A 15277-nucleotide genomic window follows, 5' to 3' on the forward strand; every position below is an offset into this window, starting at 1 on the left:
TCTATTATATTTAATTACTTAAAATTAAAATGATTTACTTTTTTTTTAAAAAATAAATCAATATTAATAATTAATTTTTTTAGAATAATTTCTTTATTAGGTATAATTTTTAGAACTTTTTTTTATTTATAAGGTTTTAAGTTATATAAACTAATAATCTTCAAAATTATAAAAAAAGAAATTCTTTAAGCCTTAGTATTAATTTATACTCCTTAAAATTTGCAATTTTATATCATTTTTGAATATAAAGCTTTAATAAAAGAGATCATTCTCATAAATAAATTTACAATTTATCGCTTATTATTCAGCCATTTTATTTGCGAAAATGACTTTATTCTACAAATCATAAAGATATTGGAACATTATATTTTATTTTTGGTATTTGAGCAAGAATATTAGGAACTTCATTAAGTTTATTAATTCGAACTGAATTAGGAACTCCAGGTTCTCTAATTGGGGATGATCAAATTTATAATACTATTGTTACAGCCCACGCTTTTATTATAATTTTTTTTATAGTTATACCTATTATAATTGGAGGATTTGGAAATTGATTAGTCCCATTAATATTAGGAGCCCCTGATATAGCTTTCCCCCGAATAAATAATATAAGATTTTGATTACTTCCCCCATCCCTAACCCTTTTAATTTCTAGAATAATTGTAGAAAATGGAGCTGGAACTGGTTGAACTGTTTACCCCCCTCTTTCATCTAATATTGCCCATGGAAGAAGATCTGTTGATTTAGTTATTTTTTCCCTTCATTTAGCTGGTATTTCATCAATTTTAGGTGCAATTAACTTTATTACAACAATTATTAATATACGAATTAATAGAATATCTTTTGATCAAATACCATTATTTGTGTGAGCTGTAGGAATCACTGCCTTATTATTACTCCTTTCTTTACCTGTATTAGCAGGAGCTATTACTATATTATTAACAGATCGTAATTTAAATACATCCTTTTTTGATCCTGCGGGAGGAGGTGACCCTATTTTATATCAACATTTATTTTGATTTTTTGGTCATCCAGAAGTTTATATTTTAATTTTACCTGGATTTGGTATAATCTCTCATATTATTTCTCAAGAAAGAGGAAAAAAGGAAACATTTGGTTGTTTAGGAATAATTTATGCCATAATAGCAATTGGATTACTTGGATTTATTGTATGAGCTCATCATATATTTACTATTGGTATAGATACTGATACTCGAGCTTATTTCACTTCTGCTACAATAATTATTGCTGTTCCTACAGGAATTAAAATTTTTAGTTGATTAGCTACTTTCCATGGAACTCAAATCAATTATAGACCATCAATTTTATGAAGACTAGGATTTGTATTCCTTTTTACAGTAGGGGGATTAACTGGAGTTATTTTAGCTAATTCATCTATTGATGTAACTTTACATGACACATATTATGTAGTAGCTCATTTTCATTATGTTTTATCTATAGGAGCCGTATTTGCTATTATAGGAAGATTTATTCACTGATATCCTTTATTTACTGGTCTTTCTTTAAATCCCTATTTTTTAAAAATTCAATTTTTTACTATATTTATTGGAGTAAATTTAACTTTTTTCCCTCAACATTTTCTTGGATTAGCAGGAATACCTCGTCGTTATTCGGACTATCCTGATAATTTTATATCTTGAAATATTTTATCCTCATTTGGTTCATATATTTCATTATTTTCACTAATAATAATAATAATAATTATTTGAGAATCATTTATCAATCAACGAATAATTTTATTTCCTCTTAATATACCTTCTTCTATTGAATGATTACAAAATTTACCCCCTGCAGAACATTCATATAATGAACTTCCGATTTTAAGAAACTTCTAATATGACAGATTATATGTAATGGATTTAAGCCCCATTTATAAAGGATTTATCCTTTTTTTAGAAATGGCTACCTGATCTAATTTTAACTTACAAAATAGAGCTTCTCCTTTAATAGAACAAATTATTTTTTTTCATGATCATACTTTAATTATCTTAATTATAATTACTATTTTAGTTGGATATTTAATAATTAATTTATTTTTTAATAAATATATTAATCGATTTTTATTGGAAGGTCAAATAATTGAATTAATTTGAACTATTATCCCAACAATTACTTTAATTTTTATTGCTTTACCTTCTTTACGTTTACTCTATCTTTTAGATGAATTAAATAACCCTCTAATTACTTTAAAATCAATCGGACATCAATGATATTGAAGTTATGAATATTCCGATTTTAATAATATTGAATTTGACTCTTATATAATTAACTATGAAAAATCTAATATTAATAATTTTCGATTATTAGATGTAGATAATCGAATTATTTTACCTATAAATAATCAAATTCGAATTATAGTTACTGCTACAGATGTTATTCATTCATGAACTATTCCATCTTTAGGAGTTAAAATTGATGCCAATCCTGGTCGTCTTAATCAAACTAATTTATTTATTAACCGACCTGGTATTTTTTTTGGTCAATGCTCAGAAATTTGCGGAGCTAATCATAGTTTTATACCTATTATAATTGAAAGAATTTCAATCAAAAATTTTATTAATTGAATTAATAATTATTCTTCATTAGATGACTGAAAGCAAGTACTGGTCTCTTAAACCATTATATAGTAAATTAGCATTTACTTCTAATGAAAGAATTAGTTAAAATTATAACATAAATATGTCAAATTTAAATTATTACCTTAAGTAATATTCTTTTATTCCTCAAATAATACCTATTAATTGAATTATATCATTTATTATATTTATCATAATTTTTATTATTTTTAATATTATAAATTATTATATTTTCATAAATAATAATAATAATAATAAAAATAATATTAATAATAAATTTATTAATAAAAATCTTAATTGAAAATGATAAATAATTTATTTTCTATTTTTGATCCAACAACAAATATCTTTAATTTATCATTAAATTGACTTAGAACTTTAATTGGATTATTTTTTATTCCTTATTCTTTCTGAATTATTCCTAATCGACAATTTATTTTTTGAAATTTTATTTTAAATAAACTTCACAATGAATTTAATTTATTATTAGGTAATAATAAATTAAATAAAGGATCTACTTTTATTTTTATTTCATTATTCTCTTTTATTTTATTTAATAATTTTTTAGGCCTATTTCCTTATATTTTTACAAGAACTAGTCATCTTACTATTTCATTATCTATTTCTCTTTCACTATGATTAAGATTCATATTATATGGTTGAATTAATAATTATCAACACATATTTATTCATATAATTCCTCAAGGTACCCCTTATATTTTAATACCTTTTATAGTTTTAATTGAAACAATTAGAAATATTATTCGTCCAGGAACTTTAGCTGTTCGACTAACTGCAAATATAATTGCTGGACATTTACTATTAACATTATTAAGAAGAACTGGCAATAATATAACTTTTTATTTTTTATTTATTTTAATTCTTTTACAAATTTTATTATTAATTTTAGAATCAGCAGTTGCAGTTATTCAAGCTTATGTAATTTCTATTTTAAGAACATTGTATTCTAGAGAAGTTAATTAATTATTAATGTCAATAAATAATAATCATCCATTTCACTTAGTAGATTATAGACCATGACCTTTAACAGGAGCTATTGGTGTAATAACATTAGTTACAGGTATAATTAAATGATTCCATGAATTTAATATAAATTTAATAATTTTAGGTTACATAATTATTTTATTAACAATATATCAATGATGACGAGATATTTGTCGAGAAGGAACATATCAAGGAAATCATACTATTTTAGTTTCTAAAGGATTACGTTGAGGAATAATCTTATTTATTATTTCAGAAATTTTTTTTTTTATTTCATTTTTTTGAGCTTTTTTTCATAGAAGATTATCGCCTAATATTGAAATTGGAGCAATATGACCCCCTTCTAGAATTATTCCTTTTAATCCTTTCCAAATCCCTTTATTAAATACTATTATTTTAATTACTTCAGGAGTTTCAGTAACTTGAGCTCATCATGCTATCATAGAAAATAATTTTTCTCAAACTACTCAAGGTCTTTTCATTACTATTATATTAGGAATTTATTTCACAATTCTTCAAGCTTATGAATATATTGAAGCCCCATTTACTATTGCTGATTCAATTTATGGTTCAACTTTTTTTATAGCAACTGGATTCCATGGATTACATGTAATTATTGGTACAATTTTTTTAACTATTTGTTTTATCCGTCATTTATCAACTCATTTTTCCAATAAACATCATTTTGGATTTGAAGCAGCAGCCTGATATTGACATTTTGTTGACGTAGTTTGATTATTCCTTTATATCTCTATTTATTGATGAGGTAATTAATTTATTTATATAATATATTTAGTATATTTGATTTCCAATCAAAAAGTTTAATTTAATTTAATATAAATAATTATATTATTATTTATTATTTCAATATTAATTATCTTAATCTCCAATATTTTAATATTTTTAACAATTATTTTATCAAAAAAATCATTTATAGACCGAGAAAAAAATTCACCATTTGAATGTGGATTTGACCCTAAATCTTCTGCACGAATTCCTTTTTCTTTACATTTTTTTTTAATTACAGTAATTTTTTTAATTTTTGACGTAGAAATTGCTTTAATTTTTCCATTAATTCAATCTTTTTATTTGACTAATTATTTCTCAATAATAAAAATTAGATTTTTTTTCTTATTAATATTATTAATTGGACTCTATCATGAATGAAATCAAAACATATTAAATTGAACAAATTAGGATTATAGTTTATTTAAAACATTTGATTTGCATTCAAAAAATATTGAATTCAATTTATCTTAAATATGAAGCAATATTATGCATTTAATTTCGACTTAAAAGAAAGAGTTATTACTCCATATTTTTAATTGAAACCAAAATAGAGGTATATCACTGTTAATGATATTAATGAATTTTTATTCCAATTAAAGAAATATAAAAAAAATTAAGCTTCTAACTTAAATTATAGTAGATTAAATCTATTAATATTTCTAATTTATATAGTTTATTTAAAACATTACATTTTCATTGTAAATAAAAAAAAATTTTTTTATAAATATTTAAAGATTTAATAATCTCCTTAATATCTTCAATATTATACTCTTTATAAGCTATTTAAATTTATAATAAAAATAACAATAAATAAAAAATTAATATTCAAAAAAAAAATCTAAATAAATAAATTTTAAAATTATTTATTTGATAAAAATTATAAAAAATTGAATAATTTTTAATAATATTATATATTCCCTGACCCCTATACAATTCTCTTCAACCTATATCAATATTTTTTAATAATCTTTGACCTATTTTTAAAAAATAAATATTTAAACCATAAGTTGATAAATTTGGTATAAATCACATTAAACATAAAAAATTTCTTAAATTATAAGTTATTAAAAACTTATTAATAGAATAAATTTTTATTTTACTAACTAAATACCCTAAAAATAATCCAATTATTACAACATAAATAACTATTATTTTTAAATTAAAAGGTAAATAAATTATATAAGGATAATTAAAAATCATTCATCTTAAAAATCTTCCTACTGTTAATCTTATAAATAATAATATAAATATTCTCTTTAATATAACATAATCTTCATCATATAAATTATAAACTACTATTAAATTATAATCATTAATTATTAAATAAAATAATAAACGAATTGTATAAAATATAGTTAACCCAGTAGATAAATAATATAAAAAAAAAATTATTAAATTTAAATTTCTTATACTTACTATTTCTAAAATTAAATCCTTAGAATAAAATCCTGCTAAAAAAGGAAGTCCACATAAAGCCAAATTTGAAATATTTAAACATAACCTTGTTAAAGGAATATAAAACCTAATTCCTCCTATATATCGAATATCTTGAGTATCTCTTATTATATGAATTACCACTCCAGCACATATAAATAATAAAGCTTTAAATATAGCATGAGTTAATAAATGAAAAAATGCTAAATCAGATATTCCTATACTTAAAATTCTTATTATTAAACCTAATTGACTTAAAGTAGATAAAGCAATAATCTTCTTCAAATCAAATTCATAATTAGCAGAAATACCAGCTATAAATATAGTTAATCCTGATAATAATAATAAAAATTTTAAAAAAAATATATCAATTAATATTATATTAAATCGAATTAATAAATAAACACCAGCAGTTACTAATGTAGAAGAATGTACTAAAGCAGAAACAGGAGTTGGAGCAGCTATAGCTGCCGGTAATCAAGATCTAAAAGGAATTTGAGCTCTTTTTGTTATAGCTGCAACAATTAATATTAAACCAATAATCTTTATTATATAATCATTATTTATAAAATTTAAAAAAAAAATATAATTTCATCTCCCATAATTTATTATTCAAGAAATAACTATTAAAATCATTACATCTCCAATACGATTAGACAAAGCAGTCAATATACCCGCATTATAAGATTTAATATTTTGATAATAAATTACTAAACAATAAGAAACTAACCCTAATCCATCTCAACCTAAAAAAATTCTAATTATATTAGGACTAATAATTAATAAAATTATTGAAAATACAAATAATAAAACTAAAATAATAAATCGATTTAAATTTTTTTCTGAATATATATATCTTTTTCTATAATAAATTACTGAAGATGAAATCATTGAAACAAATATTATAAATAATAATGATATTCAATCTAATAAAATTGATATAACAATTCTTATAGAATTAAAAGAAACAATTTCCCACTCTAAAAAAAGAACTATATTTTCTATAATAAAATAAACCAAAAAAAAAAAATTTATTATTCTAAAAAAAAATAAAAAAAAAAAACTAATAAAACAAATTGAAAATTTTTTTATGATTTAAAATGAATTTTCATATTTTTGATTCCACAAATCAATATTTTTATTTAAATTATTTAAATTAAAATCAAATTATAAAAAAATCAATTTTTAAAATTAATAAATTTAAAGGTAATCAATGTAATATTAATAATAAATATTCACGAGAAATACCACTATAAAATCTATAAATTCTTATATTATATTTCCCATGTTGAGTATAAGAATATAAATATAAACTATAACCAGCTCTAAAAAAAGAAATTATAATAAGACTAATTATAGATAAATAAGATCATCTAACAACTCTATTAATTAATCTAATTTCTCCTATTAAATTTATAGAAGGTGGGGCAGCTATATTTGAGGATATTAATAAAAATCATCATAAACTTATAGAAGGCATAAAATTCATTATTCCTTTATTTACATATAATCTTCGACTATGTAGTCGTTCATAATTAATATTAACTAAACAAAATATTCCAGAAGAACATAAACCATGACCAATTATTATTACATATGAACCTAAATACCCTCAATAATTTATAGTTATAATTCCACAAATTACTAATCTTATATGAGCTACTGAAGAATAAGCAATTAATGACTTTATATCAACTTGACAAAAACAATTTAATCTAATATATAAACCACCTAATAATCTAATAATTACCCAAATTAATCTATATTTTATATTAATTTTTTGAAAAAGAATTAAAATTCGTAAAAGTCCATATCCCCCTAATTTCAATATAATTCCAGCTAAAATTATTGAACCTGAAACAGGAGCTTCTACATGAGCTTTAGGTAATCATAAATGAACAAAATATATCGGTATCTTAACTAAAAAAGCTAAAATTATTGATAGATATAGTAAAAAAAAATTTTCATTTATAAACTTAAAAAAATACATAATTATACAATTATAATTCCTAAAAATAAAAAAAATTCCTATTAATATAGGTAATGAAGCAAATAAAGTATAAAATAATAAATATATTCCTGCTTGAATTCGCTCAGGTTGATACCCCCAACCAATAATTAATATTAATGTAGGAATTAATCTACCTTCAAAAAATAAATAAAATAAAAATAAATTTATAACTCTAAAAGTTATATATAATATAATTAATAAAATAATAATATTAATTAAAAAAAAATTAATATAAAAATTTAATTTATTTAAATTTTCTCTAGCTATAATTATTAAAAAACAAATTCAAATTCTTAATAAAATTAACCCATATGAAATTATATCACATCCTATTATATAACTAAGATTACAAAAATTTATAATATTTATATTTAAATTTATAAATATAAATATTATTAATAATAAAACTATTTGAACCATTCAAAATATATTATTTAAAAAACATAAAGGAATTGTAAAAATCATTATTATTAAAAATTTTATCATTATAATATTCTAAATCTTTGAAAATAATCATTTCCATGAGTCCGAATTATAGAAACTAAAATAGATAACCCTAAAGCTCCCTCACATACAGAAAATAATAAAAAAATTATTAATATATATATATCATATTCAATATAACTTAAATATACAACTAATAAAAAAAAAAGTCTTAAAACAATAAACTCTAATCTTAACAAAACAATTAATAAATGTTTATGTTTAGAAATAAAAATTATATTTCCAAAAATAAATATTATTATAATAAGTAATCATATATTTATCATTAGTTTTTATAGTTTAAAAAAAACATTGGTCTTGTAAACCAAAATTAAGTTAAATCTTTAAAAACTTCAAAGAAAAAGAATTTCTTTATCTATAATCTCCAAAATTATTATTTTTATAAACTATTCTTTGATATATTAAAAACATTTTTCTCTATAATAATTATTATATTTTCTACTATAATATTATTTTTAAATCATCCTTTATCTATAGGATTAATAATTTTAATTCAAACTCTTATTATTTGTCTTTTATCAGGAATATTAATTAACTCTTACTGATTTTCTTATATTTTATTTTTAGTTTTTTTAGGTGGTTTATTAGTTTTATTTATTTATGTTTCAAGTGTAGCTTCCAATGAATTATTTAATATAAATTTTTTTTTAAAAAATATTATATTTTTATTTATATTAATATCTTTATTTTTAAGATTTTATAATATATATAATTTAAATTGATTAAATTTTTCATTTAATGATGAAATAAAAAATTTAACAAATTTTTTTATTTTTTTTAATAATGAAAATAAAATTAATTTATCTAAATTATATAATAAACAAACTCATTTAATAATAATAATACTAATTATTTATCTTTTTATTACTTTAGTAGCTATTGTAAAAATTACTAATATTTTTTTTGGTCCCCTTCGATCAACTAATTATTAATTTACTAATGATAAATAAATTTTTCCCTATTCGTAAAACTCATCCTTTATTCAAAATTATTAATAATTCTTTAATTGATCTACCTTCCCCCTCAAATATTTCCTCATGATGAAATTTTGGATCCTTATTAGCTTTATGTTTAATTATTCAAATCCTAACAGGATTATTCCTAACTATATATTATACGGCAAATATTGAATTAGCTTTTTATAGAGTTAATTATATTTGTCGAAATGTAAACTATGGTTGATTAATTCGTACTTTACATGCTAATGGAGCTTCTTTTTTTTTTATTTGTATTTATCTTCATATTGGACGAGGAATTTATTATGAATCTTTTAATTTAAAATATACTTGAATAGTAGGAATTATTATTCTTTTCATTTTAATAGCAACAGCTTTTATAGGATATGTATTACCTTGAGGACAAATGTCCTTTTGAGGAGCTACAGTAATTACTAATTTACTTTCAGCTATTCCATATTTAGGATCTATATTAGTTAATTGAATTTGAGGGGGATTTGCAATTGACAATGCAACTCTAACACGATTTTATTCATTCCATTTTCTTTTTCCATTTATTATTTTAATATTAACTATAATTCATCTATTATTCTTACATCAAACAGGATCTAATAATCCATTAGGAATAAATAGTAACCTAGATAAAATTCCTTTTCATCCATTTTTCACTTTTAAGGACTTAATTGGATTTATTTTATTATTATCATTATTAAGAATATTAACATTAACTAATCCTTACTTATTAGGAGATCCTGACAACTTCACTCCCGCTAATCCTTTAGTAACTCCCATTCATATTCAACCTGAATGATACTTTTTATTTGCTTATGCTATTCTTCGCTCTATTCCTAATAAATTAGGAGGTGTTATTGCCTTAATTATATCTATTTTAATTTTAATTATTTTACCTTTAACTTTTAATAAAAAAATTCAAGGAATTCAATTTTATCCCCTTAATCAAATATTATTCTGAATTATAATTTCTACAATTATTCTTTTAACTTGAGCAGGAGCTCGACCGGTTGAAGAACCTTATATTATTACAAGACAAATTTTAACTTTATTATATTTTTCTTATTTTATTATTAACCCAATTATTAGAAAATATTGAGATAATTTAATTTTTAATTAACTAATTAATGAGCTTGTAAAAGCATTTGTTTTGAAAACTTAAGAAAGAATTTAATATTCTATTAATTTATACTAAATTTATTAACTAATTAAAAAAAATTTTTAGGCCTAAAAAAAATAATAAAAAATTTAAAGAAACTGGTAAATAACTTTTTCAAGATAAATATATTAATTTATCATATCGATAACGAGGTATAGTACCTCGAACTCAAACAAATACAAAAGAAATAAATGATAATTTAAAATAAAAAATTAATCTTAAACTATAACCCCCTATATATAATAAAATAAATAATAAACTTATAAAAAGAATTCTAGCATATTCAGATAAAAAAATTAAAGTAAAACCTCCTCTTCTATATTCTACATTAAATCCAGATACTAACTCTCTTTCCCCTTCTGCAAAATCAAATGGAGTCCGGTTAGTCTCGGCTAATCTAGAAGATAGTCAACATAAACTTAAAGGTATCATTAAAAAAAAAAATCAAATAACTTCTTGATAAAAAAAAAAATCAATTATATTAAAATTTATAATTATAATAATTCTTGATAATATAATTAAAGCTAATCTAACTTCATAAGAAATAGTTTGAGCTACAGCTCGTAATCCTCCTAATAAAGCATAATTAGAATTTGAAGATCACCCCGCAACTATTACCGTAAATACCCCAACTCTTGTACAACATAAAAAAAATAAAATTCCTAAATTAAATCTAATTAAATTAAAATAATAAGGAATTAATAATCAAGATATTAAAATAACAATAAGTCTAACTACTGGGGAAAAATAATAAACTATATAATTTGAATAACTCGGGAAAGTCTGTTCTTTATTAAATAACTTTACAACATCAGCAAAAGGTTGCAAAATTCCTATATAACCAACTTTATTAGGACCTTTACGAATTTGAATATATCCTAAAACTTGACGTTCTAATAAAGTTAAAAAAGCAACCCCTACTATTACCCCAACAATTATAATTAAAACACCAATTATATACAAATATATATCTTTAATTATCATCTACTATATATATAAATAAATTATATATTAATGACTTCTAAAATCATCACATTTTTTCTGCCAAAATAGTTATTATTAATTATTAATAATATTCATTATATTAAAATTATTTTTAATATTTAATCCTTTCGTACTAAAATATTATAATTATTTAAAGATAGAAACCAACCTGGCTTACACCGGTTTGAACTCAGATCATGTAAGATTTTAATGATCGAACAGATCAAAATTTTAAACTTTTGCATTTAAATTTTATCTTAATCCAACATCGAGGTCGCAAACTTTTTTTCCTATTTGAACTAAAAAAAAAAATTACGCTGTTATCCCTAAGGTAATTTTTTCTTTTAATCATTATTAATGGATCATCTAATCATAAATTAATGTTAATAAATAAAAAAAGTTAATTTAATTTTTCTATCACCCCAACAAAATAATTTATTTAATTTTAATTTTAAAAATTATATATTAATAATAATTAAATAAATTATTAAACTCTATAGGGTCTTCTCGTCTTTTAAAATTATTTTAGCTTTTTTACTAAAAAATTAATTTCTATAAATTAATTAGAGACAGAATATATTTCATCCAATCTTTCATACAAGTCACTAATTAAGAGACTATTGATTATGCTACCTTTGTACAGTCAAAATACTGCAGCCCTTTAATAAATTATCAGTGGGCAGATTAGACTTTAAATTATTTTCAAAAAGACATGTTTTTGATAAACAAGTGAATATAAAATTTTGCCGAATTCCTTTAATTAACTTTTAATAATTTTTCCTTTTACCTTTTAAATTATATACTAATTTTATCATTATATCTAATTTTCTCTTATTAAAATATATTTTTTTTATAAAAATTTAAATTTTTTTCTTAAATTTTAATTTAAATTAAATTATTTGTAAAAAATTATAATTTATAAAACAATTTAAATTTTATAATTTTAATAAATTAAATAAATTATTATAAAAATTTATTTTAAAGCTTATCCCTTAAAATATTTAATATTAATTAATAAAAATTTTTTTTAATAAAAATTTTAAATATAATATTTAAAATTAAATTTTTTTCTAAAAAAACTAGATATTTTTAAAAACGATTAACATTTCATTTCCAATTAATTATTAAAAATAATTATTCCACATTAACTTTTATAATTAATTAACTCTTTTAAATTCGAGAAATTATTATTTTATAATTATTATTAATAAACTCTGATACACAAGATACAATAAATTAAATTTACTTTTTTATAAATTATTTTCCCCTATTTCTAAATTCTTTTATAATACTATTTCACTATAAATTTTAAAATTTTTTCTATATATATACTTTAACCCCCATTAAAATATATTTTTAAAAATTTTTTTTTTATAATTTATTATTAATTTTTCCCCCTCAAATTAATTAAATTTAATATCTTTTCAATGTAAATGAAATACTTATTCAAGCTCTAATTTGATCTTTCTAGAAACACTTTCCAGTACTTCTACTTTGTTACGACTTATTCCAATTTATTAATGAAAGCGACGGGCAATATGTACATATTCCAATTTTTAATCATTTTAATAAATTAAATAAAATTACATTTAAGTCCACCTTCAAATAATTTTTAAAAAATATTATCCATTTAATCATTTCTTATTGTAATCCATTATATTCTTAATTATAATCTGCATCTTGATCTGAATTAATTTTATTTTTAAATTTTTAAATATTATTTTTATTAAAAAATATTTTTTTAACAACGATATACAAAATAATTTAAATTAAGTAAATTTATTCGTGGAATATCAATTATTAAACAGATTCCCCTAAATGAACTAAAATACCGCCAAATTATTTAAGTTTCAATAAATAATTATATACTATTTTAGCATTTTTATTTTAATTTTAATAATAGAGTATCTAATTCTAGTTTTTTAAAAAATTTTATAAATCATATTATTTTATAAAATTTTAAATAAATTAAAATTTCACCTAATAATTCAATATTTAATTTTAAAAATATTAATATTTATTATTTACCAATAAAATTTAAATCATTTTTTGTTTAACCGCAACTGCTGGCACAAAATTTGTTAATAATTTTAAATATTACTAAATCTTAATTTCTTAAATTTTTAATGTTAATTACTATAAATTAATTTTAAAAATTATTAAAATAATTAAAAATTCATACTAAAATTTATATGTAAAATAAACTTAAATTAAATTTTATAAATCATAAAAAATTTATTTATATATAAAAATTTTTCATATAGATTTTTTTTTTAAAAATTTTAAAATTTATATATCTATTATAAATATAAATATATATATATATATATATATATATATATATATATATATATAAATATTTAATATATAAAAAAAATCATATAATAAAATATTTATTAGCCATTAATAAACATTGAATAATTTCTTTTTTTTTTTTTTCATAATAATTATTAAATACCTAAGTTGCTATATAAAATTTTATAAACTAAAAGATTATAATATATTATTAATATATTAATTAATTAAATTTATTTTATTATATTATTATATTTAATAATAAATTAAAAATTTAATATATATATATATATAATACTAAAAAAAATTAATTTTTAAAATTTTTAAATAGATTTTTAATTTAATTTTTTATTAAACCATTCTTAATCTTTTTTATATATAAATAAAAAAATAAAAAAATTAAAAATAAGCTAAAATAAGCTTTTGGGTTCATACCCCAAATATAAAGGAAATCCCTTTTTTTTAAAAATAAAGTGCCTGATTAAAGGATTATTCTGATAGGATAAATTAAGTAGAACTCTACCTTTATTATATTTTATAGAATTTAACTATATCTAATAATATCAAAAATTATTGTGCCCCTACACTAAAATATATAAGTATATAAATTACATTAAATTTTTAATTTAACTTAATTCCCCCATTTTAAATTTTCCCCAATATAAATTCTAATAAAATATTTTTTTATTTCATTTTAATTTTTAGAACTTTAATTTCAATTTCATCTAATTCTTGATTAGGATGTTGAATTGGTCTTGAAATTAATTTACTTAGATTTATCCCCCTAATTTCAAGACATAAAAATCTTCTATATTCTGAAGCAGCATTAAAATATTTTTTAACTCAAGCTATTGCTTCCATTAATTTTTTATTTTCTATTTTAATTAAAATAATTTTAATAAAAAATTTTGAAATCAATTATTTAATTTCAATTATAATTAATTCCTCAATATTAATAAAAATAGGATCTGCTCCTTTTCATTTTTGATTTCCTAATATTATTGAAGGATTATCTTGACTTAACTGTTTTATTTTAATAACTTGACAAAAAATTTCACCTATAATTCTTCTTTCTTATTATATAAATAATAATTTTTTAATGATAATTATAATTATCAATGTTATTATTGGTGTTTTAGGAGGTATTAATCAAACTTCTCTTCGTAAATTAATAGCTTTTTCTTCAATTAATAATTTAGGTTGAATATTAATTTCTTTAATAATTAGAGAAAATTTATGATTATTTTATTTAATAATATATTCTTTTTTAATTAGAATTTTATGTTTAACATTTAATTTATTAAATGTATATTTCATTAATCAATTATTTATTATTAACATAAATTCAATTATTAAAATATCACTATTAATTAACTTTTTATCTTTAGGAGGATTACCTCCCTTTCTTGGATTCTTCCCTAAATGAATTACTATTAATTTTCTAATTTTAAATAATTTCTTATTTATTTCTTTTATTTTTATTATAATAAGATTAATTATATTATTTTTTTATATTCGTATTATTTATTCT

General features: G+C 19.3%; 3 protein-coding genes across 3 annotated transcripts; 1 reads left to right on the top strand and 2 right to left on the bottom strand.

Moving 5' to 3' along the window:
* Window positions 1-2900: 2900 nt before the first annotated feature.
* On the top strand, window positions 2901-4380 carry LOC106103433 (ATP synthase subunit a-like). The gene is given in 1 exon segment (XM_013283210.1): window positions 2901-4380. A coding segment is annotated over 1 exon segment (681 nt). The 3' UTR covers window positions 3582-4380.
* An 850-nt stretch (window positions 4381-5230) lies between these two features.
* On the bottom strand, window positions 5231-6836 carry LOC106103432 (NADH-ubiquinone oxidoreductase chain 5-like; the record flags this gene model as incomplete). The annotated part of the gene is given in 1 exon segment (XM_013283209.1): window positions 5231-6836. A coding segment is annotated over 1 exon segment (1506 nt), but the record flags the coding sequence as incomplete, so codon positions are not given.
* Window positions 6837-10512: 3676 nt separating this feature from the next.
* Window positions 10513-12271, bottom strand: LOC106103434 (NADH-ubiquinone oxidoreductase chain 1-like). Its single transcript, XM_013283212.1, is given in 1 exon segment — window positions 10513-12271. A coding segment is annotated over 1 exon segment (939 nt). The 5' UTR covers window positions 11452-12271.
* Between the last annotated feature and the right edge of the window lie 3006 nt (window positions 12272-15277).

This window comes from Papilio polytes, unplaced genomic scaffold (assembly GCF_000836215.1).
Source record: "Papilio polytes unplaced genomic scaffold, Ppol_1.0 DF823807.1, whole genome shotgun sequence".
Taxonomy (NCBI): Eukaryota; Metazoa; Arthropoda; class Insecta; order Lepidoptera; family Papilionidae; genus Papilio; species Papilio polytes.